The sequence below is a fragment of the Chamaea fasciata genome, unplaced genomic scaffold (assembly GCF_029207755.1).
Source record: "Chamaea fasciata isolate MVZ Bird 193981 ecotype frontalis unplaced genomic scaffold, bChaFas1.0.hap1 SCAF_41, whole genome shotgun sequence".
Lineage (NCBI taxonomy): Eukaryota > Metazoa > Chordata > Aves > Passeriformes > Sylviidae > Chamaea > Chamaea fasciata.
The window spans coordinates 1,787,930-1,807,461 of NW_027094126.1; the positions used below are offsets into that span (position 1 = coordinate 1,787,930).

General features: G+C 48.1%; 1 protein-coding gene across 3 annotated transcripts; it reads right to left on the reverse strand.

Moving 5' to 3' along the window:
• Nucleotides 1-146: 146 nt before the first annotated feature.
• CERS5 (ceramide synthase 5) lies at nt 147-18,600 on the reverse strand. 3 transcript variants are annotated; one of them, XM_066207563.1, is made up of 11 exons: nt 18,398-18,597; nt 13,296-13,401; nt 11,204-11,334; nt 9,734-9,791; nt 9,160-9,210; nt 8,509-8,601; nt 7,076-7,204; nt 6,400-6,506; nt 4,016-4,172; nt 2,965-2,994; nt 147-1,359 (listed from the first exon to the last, which is right to left on the reverse strand). In XM_066207563.1, the coding sequence occupies exons 1-11, from the start codon at nt 18,595-18,597 to the stop codon at nt 1,207-1,209; spliced, it is 1,215 nt and encodes a 404-aa protein (XP_066063660.1). In that variant the 3' UTR covers nt 147-1,206. The 3 variants fall into 3 exon arrangements, with proteins under 3 accessions (XP_066063660.1, XP_066063659.1, XP_066063658.1); XM_066207562.1 differs by lacking the exon at nt 2,965-2,994 and having other exon boundaries at nt 18,398-18,600; XM_066207561.1 differs by lacking the exon at nt 147-1,359 and having other exon boundaries at nt 2,971-3,062.
• Between the last annotated feature and the right edge of the window lie 932 nt (nt 18,601-19,532).

Consider the following 19,532-nt stretch of genomic DNA (forward strand, 5'->3'; position numbering starts at 1 on the left):
CAGGGATGCTTTCCACGAGCCCATCACTTCTGTTCTTCCAAAAAGCTGTTTCTCCTGTGGTCCTGGCAGCAGCTCAGGTGCTCAGGGACAGCCAAGAGGACACGTGCTGTCCTCTCTTTCCTCAAGATGAAACACATCACCCCAGGTTTCTGAAGCAACATTTAATTGGAGATAAGAGTAAACAACAGTATAAAATGGTAACAACTCGAGAAGTTTCCAAAATTCTGCTCCTTATTGACTGTTCCATTGCCCCCAAGTACCATTGAGTAAAAAAAAGAGAAGCAAAGCCCACAGTGTGGCTGCTCTTCCAGCCCCGGGTTCCTCCACAGCTCTAACATCAGAGCAGCAACAATCACAGGACCAAAACATCTCATTTTTTGGAGAGTTAAACCCAGCCCACCAGTTCTGATCCTCCCTCCGATCTCAGCTTAGCCATCTGAATCCAGTAAGTCTAGAGAAGTCTTCAAAACCACAATTTGCAACGGGAAGAAAACAATTTAAAAGGCCTGGATTATGCTGGTTGTCTCAGGGGCAATAAACCACCCCCCCACCCCCTTGCAGAAGGCTTTGGTCAAGACTTCAGAGGGGTTTGCAGCACCAAAAGAGGCAGCAGACGCTGGCCTGGTCCCTGGTGACAGCAGAGATGAGCAGCTGGGACCTCCCCAGCACCCTGGGGCGAGGCAGAGCAGTGGTTCTGGGTTAGCACAGTTCAAAGCTCGGCTGGGAGCAGAGTCTCTGCCTCACCCAGGGCAGCTGGGACACGGAACCTGCCTTCTCCACGCTCTGAAGTGGCTTCTGGAGTGCATCAAGAGCTGCTGCACCTGCCGGGAGCGAACCGTCACTGAGTGGCACCGAACGCCGCGGTCCAGACCTGCTCTGCCTTGACTTGATCCCAGTAAAAGCCACTTTGTCACAAACAAACACACCTCTGCAAATATCAACAGGACTCAGGGGTGTTTTCTTGTACTTTTGAAGTACAGAATGGCTTGAAGTGAAATCTGCAGCTTTGTTTTTTGCCCCCGGTCGTTGGCTTCATCCCTTGTGCCGTGCAACGCCTCTGACTGGTCAGGGTTGTGTGCCCGTTTCAGGTCTGCTGGAGGTTTCTGGGGAAGGGGTTTTTGATTAAAGATCACTTGGGAATGTGGAGCTCAACACAACTAGATATTGAAAGAGAAGTTCGTGTTTGCTCGAGGCCAGCCCAGGGCCTTACTCCTCCCCTGTCCACTGGCCGCCGGCCACGTGGCCGTTCAGGCGGTTGGAACCGTTACTGGAAGTGCTGAAAATTCCTTTTGTGCTGTTGGAAGTCACATCCTCCTCCTCAGAGCTGCTCTCCACGTCACTGCGGTCATCCTTGGACACCTAAACGTTCCCAATGGAATTGGGTAGTGGGAGAGGAGAAAGGGAGTTGAAAAATTGACAGAAACCAGCAGCTAGAAGGTTGGGTCCTTGTGATGAACTACATTCACTCATATCTACCTCCTACATTTGAGTCTGGCTCACTTCAAGCTCCCAAAAAGGAGCCCGTCATCACATTAGGAACAAGACACAGACACTGAAAAAGACGATTTGGAAAGCTGAGCTCCATTTTCCAAATATTCTGTATATCTGTGATAGCACTTCACTCTTGTTCTCACCAGATCAGATGATATTACAGATCTGGCGTTGTTCTTGTCTTCCAAGAGCTCCTCTCTAGATCAGTTCAAGGCCATTTTTCTAAACTATTTGTTTGAATCAAAAATTCCTCATGCCACAATCACAAGTGGGTCCAACAACCAAAAACCAGGAATGTGTCAGTTTGAGAGAGAACATTCTGTCCTACAGGGAGCAGCTTCGCTATTTTAAAAATTAACCGGCTTTATTTATCACATCAGTGCTCGAACAAAGCACCTCCATTTTCCACAGCCTGTGCTTCATCTGGGACATCCCATTTAGGAGCCAGGAGCCTGTTTGGACAGGGGATGGAGAACAAAGGCAGTGTCTGATCCAGCAAACACCTGCTCAGAACAGGAGGAGCCTCAGCCCAGGGATCCAGATCTGCTTACAGAGTATGCCTTAGTTCAGAGACTGCCTGCAAATCCAGCTCCATTTGACTTCCCCGTGGGATTTTGAACCTTCCCAGGAGGAGTGTGGTGCCAGCTGCTCCAAGTGCCACAGCAGGGCAACCCTGCAGAGCCAGGAGGGGAAGGGAAAAGCCCATAAACCCAGCCCCAACTGCAAACACACACCTTGGGTGGTGGCAGGTGCCAGAGCCAAACCTCCCCAGCATGAGCCAGGCCTGGAGAGCAGCCCCTGCTCTGCCCAAGGCAGCTCCTCACTCTGCTCACTCCCCTCCCTCTGCAGCCAACAGCCCTCAGTGACTCCATGTGCTCTGGCTTGCAGCTTTCCAAGGATTCCAAGGAGTCTCCTGGAGTCAGGGTTAGGGCTCTCCAGCAGCAGGAAGTGGTTGAACTCCAGGGAAGATCTGGCTGGAAGCCAGATGAAGTTAATGATCTCCGGGAACTTTTTGGATGTCCTGGCTTCTGCCTGTTGCCAGAACTTTTGCTATCTTTCCCCAATCTCCTGCTGTATTGGAAGTTCAAAGGGTCACTGGAAAGAAGCAGAAATCCCTTGACATTTTTTCTGTTTTTGGGGGGAGAAGTGACTGTTTCACTGCTTTTCACAAGAAGGAGTAAATTCCTCCTGCCCTCTCCCCCTCAGTGTGGTGCTGATGAGGAGCAAAGGAAGAAACTGGAGTGTGTGGGTGTGTAAAAGCAGAAAGTGAAGGTTGTGCAGGCAGGTGGCAGCAGGTAAGAACAGACCCCAGGACACTGCTCTGACCTTTGGAAAAAACAGTATTTTAGCACTCTGTCAGGACCAGGGAGAGAAGGAGAAGGCACCAAAGCCCCCAGACCAGGGCTCTGCTTTTGTCTTGGCCTCGACACAGACGTGTTTCAGTGAACAAACAGAACCACAGGTCACACTTACATGCACAGGGTGAAACTGTCCAGCTCCAATCTGGCACAGAGAAAAGGAGAAAAGAATGAAGGAGACAGAGCTTAGAGTCCTTTCTCTGGCTAGGTCACCTGGACAGGAGAGAACCAAGGAAAGGGAAAAGGTGTAGAACTCAGGATACAGAAACAGCTGCAGAGAATGAAAATAAGGCATTTGTAGTAGCAGCTGTGGGGAACGGATGAAGAGCTCGTACCCTGAAACCTGCCTGCCCCCAGAGTCAACCAGAATATTTATATTTTTCAAGGCCACAATCCATGTGTAGGGGCAGCTAAAGTCAAACACAAAATAATGCAGAGCCATCAGAGAAACCCAGATCAGAATATCTGACAGGAAAAAAGCATTTGTGCTACTAAATCCGCTTTCTTGCTGGTTTCATAGAATCATGGAATGGCTTGGGTTGGAAAGACCTTAAAGCTCACCTTGTTCCACCCCCTGCCACGGGCAGGGACACCTTCCACTATCCCAGGTCGCTCCAAGCCCTGTCCAGTCTGGCCTTGAACTGGATGATCTTTAAGGTCCCTTCTAACCCAGGCCATTCTGTGATTTTTGACAACCAGCAAACCCCACTGCAGCCCTGGGAATCCTTCCCCTGGGAGCTGGAGCTCAGTGCCTGCACTGGCAGACAGAAGCCGGTGAAGATGCACAATCCCCAGCACAACCCAAGGACCGGCTGAAGTTGGGAAACATCCTGTACGTTCACCCTCTTGTCCAAAAGAGATCCTGCTACCACCTTAAACTCCAGAGTGCACAACAAGAGTGTCATAATCATCATTTTAGGAGATTTGAATGGACTAGAAAATGGAGTTATTTCCCTGCATGCCCAGGAAGAGTCTCCCTGCCTCTGAACACACCTGGGAACTCACAAGTGCAGACCAACCAAGGTAAACAAAAAAAGAAATTTTTGTGAACTCTTGACGCAAGTCCCTTAAGAACCAACACCAGCCCTCACTGAAAAGCCCAATTTCTCATGATTCCTTCATGGGGTTTGTAGAAAAGAGGACTCAGAAGCCTCCCTCAGCCTTACCTTGCCCCTCACCAGGGCCTTGGAGGCCGTGCGGATGATGAGGTAAGACCAGATGACGTGTAACACCTGCAGGGTCACCAGGAGCCCGTTGAACAGCCACCAGGAAGGGTAGGGACCGATCAGCTCCCAGCTTTCAAACAGGGTTGTGTTCAAAATCCTTAAAGAGACCCAGAAACACATTTCAGCTCAGCTGTGCCCAGCTCTGACTGGAGGTGCCAGGCCAGATGCACAACAGTTTGTGTCTCACTGAGCATCTGCTGCTCTGCTCCTGCCAGAGTCAGGAGACTGAGGAAAGCTCATTAGGAGCATTTGAACCGAGCAACAAAACAGAACATGTGAATGTGCTGCAATTTGGTTACACACACACACACACGGATCTGCTGCCAATTTTCTTCTCCAAAGCACAAGCATTTATTTATAACAACTTCACAGGAAGTGATGTCAGGCTGCTCTGGTCACCAAAACAACCGTTAACACCTTCCTGCTTGGGCAGCTTTCACCCAGATTTAAAGATCAAAAACCGTTTCAAAAATAGTGTGGGCACAGGAGCAGGGCAGGGGTTGTCCCTCTGTGCTGGGCACTGTGAGGCTGTGTCCAGTTCTGGGCCCTCACAGCAAAGGAGATATTGAGGGGCTGGAGGCCATCCCGAGCTGGGAACAGCTGGAGAAAAGGAGGCTCAGGGGAGACTTGGCTCTGCACAGTTCCCTGACAGGAGGGGACAGCTGGGAGGGGCTGCCAGGCTCTGCTCCCAGGTAACAACAGGACAAGAGGGAACGGCCTCAGGATGTGCCAGGAAAGGTTCAGCTTGGACGTTTTCTTATGTGGTCAGGCATTGGAAGGCCCAGGGAGGTGTCCCCATCTCTGCGGGTGCCCGAGGAACAACTGGACACTGCTTTGGTGGGGATTAGTCACAGGCTGGACTCGGTGGTCTTGGAGGGCTTTTCCAACCTCAAGGATTCTGGGATCAGGAAGGAATTTTGTCCCCAGAAGGCCTCCCTCCCTCCCTGGGTGCTCTTCTCTTCCCTCAGAGTTTTATAGATTCCTCCACCAGGCTGGAAGACTCCAAATTGCTTTATGGCCCAAGCTTTGTGTTTCTTTCATTACTGTTTTGCTGTTCTTGTTGCTGGGAGTTATTGCCAGTCCTTCAGCAATTTAATAAACACTTTAGATTTTATGATGCAGAGAGGTACGGAGAGACCTTTAACAACCACATTAATTTCACACAGCTTTTAACATTTCACAAGAAAAGCAAAACAAGCCTTTCAAACAAGAACCAAAATTCCCCAAAAGGCAGCTCCAGAAGTATTTAACTCATAGCAGGTTTATGAAAGAATTAAACGCAATTCCAGAGATCTGCTGATGTTTTGGATGACTAATTAGGGAAGGGAATACACGTGCAGTGAAACAGCACAGGGTCTGCAGTGCTGCTGCAGCTTCGCCAGATTCCTCTACAAAGCTGAGGAGTGACATTACAGCCAGTGGAAAACACATTAAAGATTTACAGGATGCTGAGCACTGGTGTGAGGTAAGAGCATCCCCTCACGACAGACAGGCAGCTGCAAAAACTCTCTCATCTGTTTCTGGAAGGAGCCTGTGAGGAAACAGGAATTAAAGCTTTTCTTCATCCGGAGTCCTTTGGTGCATTTACTGGAAAATAAGCAAGAGCTTTAACTGCAACCCTGATCCTAAAGTGAAAGGATTGTTGTTGCCTGCCAGGCACCCAAGAAGAATGGGAATGGCAGGTGTTCACGGCCTAGGAAATAAATACACGCAGTAAAATGATGTTAAGCAAATTGTCGCCACACACAATAAACGGACAACAGCTCATTAACCAAAGCACTGCTCCAGGTCTGACCTACTGAGGTGAGAGGGAATCTCATTATGGGATGATTCTCTCTAAGCCATTTATCCAGGGTTTTACCTCCCAAGAAACCTCAGACTTTTTTCAGGCTCTGAATAGTCACGACACAAGGACAGGACAGAAGTGTCATAAGAATCAGAAACTGCAGTGATGACTAAGCCAGATACAAACAAAAATTACCTCAAGAGACTGTGCCTCACTTGTAATTATTTCTAGAACTTCTTCAGAGAAGCAGAGAATCCTTCAAGCCTCTCAGAGCAGATTCTGGCTGACTCTGTCATTACTACAGCAGGGGAGGGGCAGCTGTGAATGGGATTCTGGACTCTTCTCCCAGTCCCTCAGCTGACTGGGGAGAGATTTCTCCATGTGCCTACTCAAACCTCCTGCCCCAAACAGCACTCAGGCCATGTGCCACTCCAGGCTGTCCCAAGGGACAGCTGGAATGCTTGGGAAAAGTCTAAAACAAAGACTCTGCTGAAAGGATTGGGAGAACAAGCAAGACCTCCCAGCTCCAGGTGCTTACCAGAAAGGGTAAATGCCCAGCCGGGTGACGATGAACACGACCCCGAAGAGCATGAAGAAAGCATCACACAGACGTTGGTACTTGGCATAATTGGCCAGTTTTGCAGCCTACAAGAGACAATAAACATGCAAATGTTATTCCCTTTGTGCACTCCTGTAATTATCCAGCTGGAGAGCTGCAAGAAACTCTCAATCAAATTTGTACAGTTTGGAACAAAGAGGGATTATTATAACGTGCTACTATTTTTATACTGTTATTTATAAGGTCCTACAAGAACAATGGGAGAGACCATTTACAAAGGCCTGGAGTGACAGGACAAGAGGGAATGGCTTCAAACTGCCAGAGGATACAGTCACCCTCTCTGAGAGGGTGGTGAGGCTCTCTCTGGCACAGGTTACCCAGAGAAGCTGGAAGTGTCCAAGGCCAGGTTGGATGAGACTTGGAGCAACCTGGGATGGTGGAACTGGATGACCTTTAAGGTTCCTTCTAACCCCAACCACTCCACGATTCTGTGACTCCCAGCACTCGAGCAGTTTGGAAGCAAAGCTGACAAGGCAGGATCAGCAGCACGAATTTCACGGCACATTTAAAGCAGTTTACCAAGAACAGGAGTGGCAGCTTGCTCCCCTGAGATCACCCCAGCATTAGGGATGCAAAGGTTAGAGAGGAAATTCACCTCCAAGAGGAAATCTGAAGCATCGTGGAGGCAGAGCACCAGAGTTCCAACCCGCACCATGTTATTCATGTACGAGAACGTGATGAGTCCGATCGTGGCCAAGTGATGGACGAACATGATCAGGAAGTCCTGGAAGCAGGAAAACCACGGATGAAGAATCTTTGGCTGTCACACAAACGCAAAAGTTTGGAGCAGAGCCACCCAACCGAGTCACTGGGGTCACAGGATTCCTGCTCAGGCTCTGACTTCACACCGATCACAGCTCATCACACTCCCACCATCTCCACAAAAGCTTCCAGAAAGGTCCCTCAGCTTTGGTGCTGCTCAAGGCAGAGCTCTGCCTGCTCAGGGATGAGCACAGTCTCTCTGGCACACACACAACTGTACCTGCAGACCCCAGAGATATGATTCAGAGGACAAAATCACCCTTATTTTTGTCTCCTTCTGGTTTTTCAAACGCACTGCTCATCCCCTCAGCGCCTGGTACACATTTAAAGTGCTGTTACTGCTGTCAGTGATCAAGCCCTGCCAGGGCAGAGCAGGCACAGAACACCAGGTAACTCAGCAGGAAGAATGAAAAATGTTTACAGTGCACAATCTTCAGGGCTTCACAACATCTGCACTTCAGCCCCTGGCTTCCTGTACCTCCCCCTGCTGCAGTGGGGAATGTCATCCACTTGCTAAAGTCAAAATTAACCATTACAGAGTCCCAGAGGCTGCTCATCACTCCCTATCTGCAGCTCCACTGTATTCCATACTGCCCCCACCTGCTAATATTTCAGCACAGAAAAAACGCCTGGGTAAATTTGGTTTGTTTTTGTTTTTTTTTTTTAACAGCCACTGCAAAAAATTGGGATAATTTGCTGCTTTGCAGCTCGCGTAAAGGAAGCAGTAAGCCAGGATTTACTGGGGACTGTTCTCCAACAGCAACGATAACCAAATCCTGGAACACAGCACGACAGAATTAGGTTTGAGCAACTGCAACCACTCATCATCTGCTCCTCACACAGATGAGAAATTCCTTTCAAAACCCCCATTCATTATTGCCCTAGCGTTTGCCATTTCCTCAGCAGCTCCAGCAAGGTCCTGCTTGGAGCAGCTCATTTTCTTGCAAGCCTTCCAGTTCAATCTATTTTTAGGCAATGATTTGTTAACTTTTGATTGGGAGGTATTGAGTGATGCTGTTCTGTCCCCTGGAAGATGAAAGGAACTCAAGGTTACACCAGGCTGCAGGTCAGCCTTGCTCCTCCCTTTTTCTCAGTGCTTACAGGAGAAGGGAGGCTCACAAAGTTCTAAGTGAGGAAGAAAACATAATTATCACTGCATTTTGGCTTTCCTGGCCAGTCACACTCCCATTTTTTGTTAGTCCTACCTATTTATTATTATTTTTATTACTGCTATTGAGTGGTTAATGCAATTCTGGTTCATCTCACCTTCCGTTTAATGTCTGTAAACTGAGAAAACATGAGGGACCAGTAGAAGGCCAGCTCCAAGATATAGTAATAATAAAGCCTGGATGTTAGAGGCTGGAAAACAGACAGAGATAGCACAGTTACAAGGCAAAATAATTCAGAATTTACATTAAAATCACTTTTTTTCCTTCCTCCTTTTCCACGCCATTTTTTTTTTCTCCAGAATTGCTGAGGCATAAGTTAAATCATTCAGGTTTAATAAAAACAAGCGTAAGCAACAGGCATCTAACTCCAGGCTTACTCACACAAATATAATTGTGTGTTTGAGCTTTCTTCCAAAGGAGTAAATTCCCTTGTCAATATTTACAACTCCTGCTGAAGCCTCTTGGAGTAGGAAAACCAGGCTCTGGAACAGCCTTGGCCTCTAAACAGTAAATAAATAAATTACCACTATGATTTTATGCCTTTTTCTCCCACTCTTAATAATCTCAGCAGCGAGGAAACATAAAGTGACTGAGTCAGATGTATCTGAAGAAACCCTGCTGTTGGCAAACCTAACCAGGATGTAAAGGCACAAAGAGTAAACGGCAGAGTTTTAATCCAGTAACAGTAACAAAAATAAAAACTGAAATTGTCCAAAAAGTTGGAATTTAGGAGGTGCTTCTCTCGTACCTGGAAAGGGTAGTTGTACCAGCACTGTCGTGTGTCCCAAAACCAGGGTGCCTAAAAGGAACAGGTAGGTTCTCATTAAATAAGAAGTTTTATAAAATCCCAGTTTGTTCTGGGTGTTTTCTTCCCCAGCACCTAAAGTCACCTGACACTATAGCACTGCTTCACTGAAATTTTACCTTCATTCTGCCATTAAAATTACATTTACTGTTAAAATCTCACTATAGTGATTTAAAGTCTAATTTGTGCTGTCAATGCAAGTTCTGCTGCAATGGAAATTTCTAGACTAATCATACAGTTCTAAGAAAGACCCAAGGAGATGAACCTCTATCCTTTCAAGAGGGAGAAAAAAAAGAGCAGCTCTCTATTGCAAAAAAACCCCCAAACCCACCTTGTTCTTTCCAAAATTCTGGGGTAACACGTCAAAAATTTTTCAAATAATTCCAAAACGACAGATCTGTTTAGAAACTTCCCTATAGTGTAAAGAAGGTGTTTAACAGAACCCCCAGGATCCCAAATCAGGGGTCATTCAATTGCAACCACGCAGAACAACAATGTGGGTGAGAGAGTAACTCACCGTCCAGAGAAACCTGATTCCATAAAAAAATATACTTAAATAAAATGTAAATCTCCACCTGGAAAAAGAAGAAAACAAACAAACAAACAAACAAACTTAGGACATTGAATCAGCTTTTGGTTAGCATTAGTAAAATTAATTTAAATAATTGGGAAAACCCCCAAATCTGACACCTGAAAGCCTTTGCCCACCTTCATTTCTAAACAGGTAACATAAACCTGTTGAAGAGTTTTCACGCCACACATGAGTTTGCATCAACAGCCAAGTTTGAAATTCAGGGTGAACATGCATCATTCATATGCTTTAAGAGACAACGAGATAACAACAAGCAAAGCTGTTGTCACCCAGAGGTCTCCTAATGTATGTATTTTTACCTCTTACCTTGTGGCTTTAGGTAGACAAAACCATACTGGGGGAAGAATTGAAAGTTACTGGAAAGGAAAGAAATCAGCAGAGGAGAAACAAGTCAGGAAAAAATACTGAGGTTCTACTGCACTACAGAGAAAACTGCAGGAGCTCGGGGGGAACAGGGAACAAAGAATGGACTGAAGAGAGAAGAAAAGGAGGCCAAGGAGTGTCTGTAAGTGGGAAAGGCAGAAGGTCATTCCTGCGGGGACAGGAACGAGCTCTGGGGGGGAAAGCAGCCCTGCAGGAGCGTCCCAGGGGATTGACAGCCGGGGGGGCACGTGCACACACGGACATGGACATGGACACACGGACACGGACACATGGACATGGACACATGGACACAGATACAAACATGGACATGGGCGTAAGGACATGGACACATGGACATAGACACACGGACACAGACACACGGACAAACGAACACGAACAAGGACACATGGACATAGACACACAGACATGGACACAGACACATGGACACACATGGAGACATGGACAGACGGACACACAAACAGATATGAATACACAGACATGGACACACGGACCACAAACAGACATGGAGACATGGACATGGACACACAGACATGGACACAGACACATGGACACACATGGAGACATGGACATGAAGACATGAACAGACGGACACACAAACAGATATGAATACACAGACATGGACACACGGACATGGACACACGGACCACAAACAGACATGGACATACACAGAGACATGGACACAGATATGGACATACAGACAGACATGGACACGGACATGGACACTTGGACACAGACATGGACACACTCAGACGTGTGCACACGCAGACACAGACACTCTCAAGTGCCATGAAAGATGTGGCCCGGTGTCTAAAGCCGCTCAGCACTGACTCCTGGACCCCGCTCTGGTCTCTCAGGCATGCCCACAAAACACTTCAGAATTTTAAAACCTCCTTTAACTGCCCTCGTTTGCTTGTACAGGAGTTTTGGCCCTGGTCTGGCAGACCAGCTGCCCCCAGGCCCAGCTAGAGAACAGCTAGCGTTCTAAGATGAAGCCCCTCTGCACAAACATACATGCTCTCACAAAATTTAGTGAGGGTGGTGGGTTTGTCCTGGTTCCTCCGATGCCGAAACCAGCGCTGGATCTTTCGGACATCCCAGTCCAGCTGCTTGGACAAGCCTTCTAACCTTTTTCCATCTGGAGACTGAAGGAAAATGAAACAAATGTCATTTCTCCCACTCCTCAAGCTACTTTCAGTCCTGTGCTAAGACAGAAATAATGCACAGATAACAAAGAACACACCGGGAGGGTACCGCAGAGAATGCAAGCAAGAATCCACCGCCACAAATGGTCATTCAGGTTTAACCTTCATAAGCCACTAATTACTTAATTACTCAGAATGGTTTTGGTTGAGCATTGCCTCACCTATTTCATCAGTTGACAGCACATTAAGACAAAGAATGTGACTGCTCTGTCTGTTAATTTGGGGGGAGGAGCTGTTAAAGTGTCCCGTCCTACCTGTCAAAGCTGCACATCAGTTCAAACCGCCAAGAAAACAAAGGAGGAGCAAAGCTAAAGATGCTTAAGGTTTGCTACTCACAGCAAGGACAGGGAAACTTTAAAGTAAGAGTTGGTTTAACACAGTAGATATTTGTATATTCCATAAGGGCACAGTGGAAATTGTGTTGTTTCTGTTATCAAAGTTTATAAATGAAAATGTATTTGAAGACTGAATACTGAAATACAAATATAGATAAAATACATCCCTGTTCTCCACCTGGGAACTCTACTGTGTCTGAATGAACACAGATGGATTTATCAAAGTGAACCAAACCTGGTAACTCCCTCTACAATGGCCCAGGAGTCAGATAATTCAGACCGGCTCTGCCAGGGAGCTCTACCACTGGAAGGTGATAACCACATTTTACTATTTGAGTTACATACAAATCACAAAAGCTATGCAGAATGCTGATTTAATACAAAACCATCGGTCTGCCCAGCTGAAAATCAGGACCAGAGTAATTTGACTTTCAGCGTTAGGACAATGACAGTCCTGTCACTCCATCACACCACCTCTCTCAGCACTTTCCTGGGATTTAATGGTTGGGGCACTGGGAAAGCACCTGCCTGCTGGAAGAATTCAGAGCTCCCAGCTCAGAGCAGCAGTGAAATCCTTCCCCTGCACCAGGGCCACCCCCAGCCTGACTCTCCAAACCCAAGAGCAGACACAACACACTGGGACACAGTTAAAGGTTTCATAAGCCAGACAAATTCTGCACAGCCTGTAACCTCCCGGGTTTTCTAAACTTTAATTTCAAGGACATCCCCTGCATTGAAGTTCTCCCAACAAAGGGCATCAGATTCTGGGGATTTTTCAGTTCACACATCATTCCAAACTTTAATGTTCCCACAAGGCAAGTTTTTTGAGGGTTTTTATAGAATTCCCCTTTATCTGCTCCAGGAGATGAGGTTCAGCATCACCAAATCCCAACAAAAACCTTTCCATTTCGTTATCTTTAATGAAAATCTATTGCACTTCTTCAATATTGGATAAAGTACAGTGGGATTCTGTAATTCTGTAGTGGGGTAGGCCTATGAGCAGCTTAAGGGAAAAAAGGAAATAAGCCAAAGAAACATCTCCTGCCACCATTAAATGTTCATCAGGACATCCTTCACGGACTGAACACCTCCCTGAATAATCCACTTCCACTGACAACTGCTGTCCAGATTCACAGTAAATGGCAAAAATGATAGCAAGACGTTCACAATAAAACCAGTAAAATCAGAAAAGGAACTGAGCTCAAGAAAAAGAGGAACACTTTCCAAAGAAAACTGGAAGATGCTGGGAAATCTCTTGTTAAACTAAGAATCCTCACTGTACAATTTGGACTAAAGGAAGCAGCTCAGACCTGCCTATTGGGGGAACATTTTATTCCAAAGAAGATTCTTCTGTGCACAAAACCATGGCTCAGCCATACAGGGAATTTACTCTGCTACCAGAAAGACATGCCAGAGGCAAAGTAAAACCAGGAGGAGCCCACTTGCGGATGCAGGGTGTGAAATGTCCATCTCAATCCAGAAAAGTGGAAGCAAAAAGCCCACAAAGCAACACGTCCAGGCCTCCATTCCCTGTGGAACAGAGGAGGAATTTGAAGCGTGACTCACCTTAGTGATGGATGTAAACACTTTCTCTAAAATTGCATTGGGCTGGGCTCTGTGAGGTCCACTGTCCTGAATGCCAAGGTTTATGGCACATGGCTTGGCAATAAACCTGCAAGAAGTCCCCAGAAAGAGCTGGATTAAAACAAGATATTTATTTCCCTCCTCTGCCTGAATCTCAAGGACCTGGGTTTGTCACCAGCTGCAAAACCTGGTGAAAAAGCTTTTGAAATCTCCATTCCACCACTTCCCAGGTGAAGAAATTTCTTTTATTAGTCCATATGGTAACTGCAGGCAGCACATACTGTGCACACCAGAACGAAAAATTAAATCTTAATGCCCTTGGCTTGTAAGGATCTGAATGTGCTCCCCAGGGGGATTCTCATTCCTCAGTAATGAAACAATAGAGTGATAGCAGTCTGCTGGGAACAGAAATGCTGGACATGAAACCCTAAAACAAAGTATCTTGTTTCCAAAATAGGCCTTGGTGTCATTTAGCTCAGAAAAAAGGGAAGTTCAAGTGACAGAGCTCCCAAAAGTAACTTTTTGGGGTTTGGGAGGGGTTTTTTTCTGCCTTTGGGAAAACTAAAGTGGCTTGTTTCCTTCAGGAGAAGAGAGGAAGATGCAAATCCTCCAGTCTGAGAGATCCCTGATCTCAGGATCTCATCCGTCCCACGTGCTCTGTGTATTCCAAACTGATTTAACTCTGCCTGGATTTTATAGCACAGACTCTGGAAACAAGCCTGGGTTTGCAACTCAAACGAATACAAACGTGTTCAAAATTACAGGTTTTGCTGCACGTTTGTGTCAGAACGGGCTCAGGGTTCCAAGGGAAATGTCTGCATTACCTGACATGTCAATTGCTCCTTTCCTGTTGGGGGGCAGAAGGGAGGGTTAAAGGAACAATATTTAATATTTTTAAACAGTTATTTTAAGGAAGAACCTGTTTCTCAAACCGATTTTGAAAAGGACAAAACATTTGTACCATTAAAGCCATTTTGCTTTCTCAGAGAGATTGTTTCAGAGAGAGCTAAGCTGAAATTACACACATTTAGGAGCCTCCCAGTGCCAACAAGCAGAAAATGCCGCTTTTTCCAACCACAATTGTTACAATTCCTCCTTGTGTTTACAAGGAAAGATTAAAATTGAGGAGAGTCGTGGCTCTAAGTGCTCCAACAGTAATTATTCTCGGGAATACTCATTTAGTGCTTCGGGAACAAATATCTGTGGCTGTGTTTAAGAAAAGTCTCAGGTCGTGGGGTTTTCCCTTGAGGAATTACAGATCAGCTTGTGACTGATCCCAAAGGAACACCCAGCTCTCAGAAAACACTAAACAAATGACAGACGCTGCAGGCTCAGGCTTCCCTGTCTGCCCCAGTTCTTCCTGTGTCTCTACCCGGGATCTCTGAGGTTTAAAAATCCCTCCAGGATCATCAAGACCGAGCTGTGCCTGGTCCCCACCGTGTCACCAGCACAGTGTGACATCCCGTCCTTCCTTGGACACCTCCAGGGATGGGGACTCCAAACCTCCCTGGGCAGCTCCTTCCAAGGTCTGACCACCCTTTCCATGAAGAAATTCCTCCTGATGTCCAACCTGAGCCTGCTGTCAGGGAGTTGTGCAGAGCCACAAGGTCCCCCCTGAATCTCCTTTTCTCCAGGCTCAGCCCCTCCACTCCCTCAGCCTCTCCTTGTGCTCCAGACCCTTCCCAGCTCTGCTCTGCTCCCATCTCTGGAAATGCTAAACTACGTTTCAACACCCACAGCTTTTCTTTAAAAAAAAAAAAAAAAAAAAACTAAAAAATAAAAAAGGAAGGAGTGATTTCCTTTGAGCTTGGCTCCAAAAGGCTCACGGCTTCCGCCACAATCCAGACCACCGGCCAGAAATCGTGTCCTGATGTCATGAAACATTTGGCAAGACCCCCACAAAAATGTGAAAAATATAGAGTATTAAACATCTTCATAGTCTGCTTTCCTACAGGATATACCACAAGTGCACCACAGAAGTTCACACGGGAACTTGGAGGTGGAATATGAAGTGAGTGTTCAATCCCATGCCCAGTCAGGAAAATCCCAAGCTGACCTGCTATTTAGGTAAACTCATACTTCAAACTGCTGTGGCACTTCAAATTTTTGGTCCCAGAGCAGGTTTTCAGATGTGTTTTGCACTGAATCCCACAGTGACAAAGTTCTGCACAACCCCCAGAATAGGAAATAGACAGCAGAACTTCCACTCTTGGGGATGTTCAAACTGAACAGCGGAAGACCGCGAGATCTTCTGAGTTGCCTGAACACTGGCCTTGCTTCGAGGAGAGGACTGGATGAGGTGGCCTTGAAAGGTCCCTTTGAATCTAAATGATTTTATGATTTTATAGAAGTGTCAACGGCAACAAACTATACCCAAGGTCAACTCAGTGCCACACCTTCCCGCAAGAAATTCTCATCACATAAACACTTCCATAAAACCTTTATCAACAGGGATCAGCTCACACCTGAGCCTACCCAGCCACCTCTTTTACACCAGTTGTTAACGTACACTGATTTGAAAACCGACACCAATTTCCAAGTCCACAGACTCCTATGTTGTAACAAATAGTTCTCAGGCATGTTGTGCTTCACAAAAAGGCAGAGTCTTTCTTTATGAACATTCCAGTTTGGCTGGTGACTCCCTATTACAGCTCTTGAAGGAAGAACAGTCTACAGAGTGAGATTTATTGAACGTGCACTCTTTGAGTTCGTGTTTCCACAACCTCTCAATTTCATTGTGTTAAGCTTTAACCACTTCCTTCCATAACAGCCCTGATTAAGTAACATCTCAAAGCACCTTTTTCTCTCCCTCCCCAGAAGGAACACGAGCTGCAGATCCTTCCTCAGATCTGTCCAGTAACACCCACATTTGGTGCCAAAGAGCATCCCAGTGGAGCTAGAAACACATCACAGCCAGATTTCTGCAGATTTTTTTTTGTGTGCCTGCAGTGGGACAAGACGTGCAAGCAGAAATACTGAAAAGGATAATCAAGGATAAAAAATATAAACCTAAATTTAAGGGCAGAAGTCTTTCTTTTTGCTGGACAAAAATCCTCACTCTCCCACTCATCACTGGCTTCACCTTCCTCTGCCTCACCCCTACAGTCATAAACTGCCACAGACAAACAAACTATAATTATTTTATCAATATCATGATGTAAAAGGTAGTTTTTAGGGGAATGCTAACTAATAAAAACTGTGTCAGTGTTACAAGTGTTGTAGCACAAAGCACTTCCTCACAGGGAGGAGCTACAAAAGGAGAGAGAAAAGCAGCAGCTCAACCAGAAGAGTCCATAATTCACATTCTGAGTCACCAAGTCCAACTGTGAAATGTGTGTCAAGAAAGACATTTGACACAAGCAAAGCCTGAATTGCGATAAATGCACCACAGGAGTTTACTGAGACAAAGCTGAACTTTTATGACACGTTCTAAGTGGCTGGAGGGAACAGAAAGGAGTTTATCCAAAGATACGCACTTTTAAAATAAACACACTAGAAACTGCCTGAGATGTGCTGTCACAATCTGCTTTCACTTTGGGACACCACCGAGACACAGCTGAGAGCAGGAACAACCCCCCTCAGGAACCAGACCTTGGCCACTGAGGTTTTGCTCTGCTGGCTCAGAAGTTCAGTGCAATTTGACCCCACCCGAAATTAACACAAAAGAAATTTCATAAAGCAGGGAGATACTATCAGGACAAAGTAAATGCTGCCTGGAGCACTGTGCCATCAGGTGTAGGAGGATGCATTGCATCTTCCCCAACAACTCCAGGAAAATATTCCGCACCTCTTCCCCTGACTGACACCTGGACTAGGGATCTCCTGCAATATCCTTTCCATGGGCATCATTGTGTCTCACAACCTCCTTTCCTCACGTCCTGGCAAGTACCAAGGTTTGACCAGGACCAGCAGCACACCAAGCTGAGATGGGATTTTTGGCAGTGCCACGTGTTTTCCTGGGTTCTCTGAAGACTTTTTTTTTCCTAAGGGCAGAAAGACAGCATGGAGAAAACAGAGCCCGTGAAGTTTCTCACCTCTCTTCCACCCTGCTTCATTTTGCTCCATATCTGCCATCTTTTAATTCATCCCAACCACCTCTTCTTCATTTCTGAAAGCTCAGGAAAACTCACACTTCTTAAAGAAAACCCACAGGAAAAAAAACCCGAGACAATTCCCACTCTAGTCCTGCAGCCCTTTTCATGCTTAAAAATATTTTTGGAATCATGGAATGGTTTGGGTTGGAAAGGACCTTCAAGTTCATCCAGTTCCACCCCCTGTCACAGGCAGAGACACTTTCCACTGATCCAGGTTGCTCCAAGTCCATCCAACCTGGCCAACTTCTGCCCTTTCAAGGCAGAAATTTAAGATTAAATCAATGTTTAATGAACTGCCTGAACAGCAATACAGGCTGTCTTGGTCCATTTCACCTAAGGGTTTCCTAAGCAAGCCGCTTTACTAATTAGTATCTCTGCCACCCACACACTGCGTGCGGCTGTGGCAGATCCACACCACACACGGATCTACCTCTGCCCCAGGGCTAAGTTCACATGTTTATGGATGCTCAGGTAAATGAGGAATCCCGTGTTACACCTGTTAATGGGCAGAGATGGTTTGCACTCACATCCATCGTCCCTGCGACCAGGGAGAGCCACCAAGTATTTAATAATACATCAGGCCATGTGAACGAGCCCTATTTCCTCATCCAGGAACTCAGGGAAAGTACAATAAAACACACACGGAAGCCAAGTGCGGAGCAGCAGCAGCAGCCGCCAGCTCTGTCCGTCACTCCAGCGAGGTCCTCCTGGGCAGGAGCAGGAATAAAAGTGAATTTTTATACAAAATGTGGGGTTTTCTGGGCACTACCTCAGCACCGCCGGACCCAGGGCAGCGGATCCCCACGGGCTTGTGCGTGTCGCGACAGATTGCCGGGATTACACAATGTTCCCTTTCCACGCACGAAGGGCCCGGTGGAGGCCCCGAAGGGCGTGGGGGAACCCCCACCGGGCCGCTCCCCGACCCGGCCCGGTGCTCACAGACCCCGGCGCCTCCCGGCCCCGCCGCCCCGGAGGCGGCCCCGCGCTCACCTCTCGAAGAGCAACCGCACGGCGAAGATGCCGAGCGCCAGCGGGAAGGCGGAAAGGACGTGAGCGGCCCGCGGGTACTGCAGCCCGCTGCCCGGCGGGCCCGGCTCGCCGGCCAGGTCAGCCCACGTCACGTTGTGCGGGAGCCAGAACCGCTCGTTCCAGAACCAGGCCCGCAGCGCCGCCGCCGCGGCCGCCGCCATCTTCCGCCTGCCGCCGCCGCGCTCGGGCGGCCGCCACAGACACGGGGGCGCGGCCGAGCGCCAGCCCCGCCCCGCCCCTGCACGGCGGCAGCGAATCCGGGAGACCGCCGCGGGCCGGGGGGGCGGTGCTTGGAGAGACCACGCCCCTCATCGCCTCTACCCCCGCCCCGGCCCTCCCGCCGCCGCCACACGGGTCGGCGCCACCCACACGGGCGGGCGGGGCCGGAGCAGGCCGCGCCTCTGAACGCACGGCCACGGTTCGTAAGAGGCGGGCTTGGAATAGACCGCGCCCGTCTTTGGCATCACCCTTCCCCTTATCGCCTCGCGCGCCGCAGCCCACGGGCGGTGTGGAGCTGTCGCTCCCGGTCGGCTGCAGTCCTGGCGGTCGCCACAGCCACCAAACGAGGCCGACATGAGGTCCCGGCGCTCACCGCCGCGCCTCAGCCCTGCCCTCACTGCGGCCGTCGCTCCCTGGGGCGGGGCCGTTCCCTCAGGGCCGCGCCGCCGGGCCCCTCGCGCGGCCCGTTAGTTTGGAGCATGCGCAGTGCGGCGCGCGCGGGTTCGTGAGGGGGACGCGCGCGCACGGCCCCGCCGCCGCCTCAGCGCTCCCTGAGGGAACACGACCGGAGTGACGGAAAAGAGTCACGGAACCACTGAGTCACACAGCCAGAGCCAAAAAGTGACAGTACCACAGGGTCGCTGAATATACTGAGTTGGAAGGGACCCACGAAGGTCATCATAGTCCGACTCCTGGCCCTGCGCAGCCCAAACATGTCACGGCCGTGATGTTGAGGCTTCGCACACTGCTGAGCCCTCGGGGTTTCCACAAGCAGAGACGACTTCTAACTGGTAAAAGTCCTCACGGCAGCAAGACAGGCCAGCAAACGATCCATCGTTAGTGTAATGTCTCTTTTGGCGCCTGTCCAGTGGAGAAT

Coding starts and splice junctions, on each gene's coding strand:
- CERS5 (XM_066207563.1), bottom strand. CDS start 18,597: ATGGCGGCGGCCGCGGCGGCGGCGCTGCGGGCCTGGTTCTGGAACGAG. Junction 2,995..4,015: donor AGGCCCTGGTGAGGGGCAAG/GTAAGGCTGAGG, acceptor TCTCTGTGCCAG/ATTGGAGCTGGACAGTTTCA. Junction 1,360..2,964: donor GACAGTTTCACCCTGTGCAT/GTAAGTGTGACC, acceptor GGGAACGTTTAG/GTGTCCAAGGATGACCGCAG.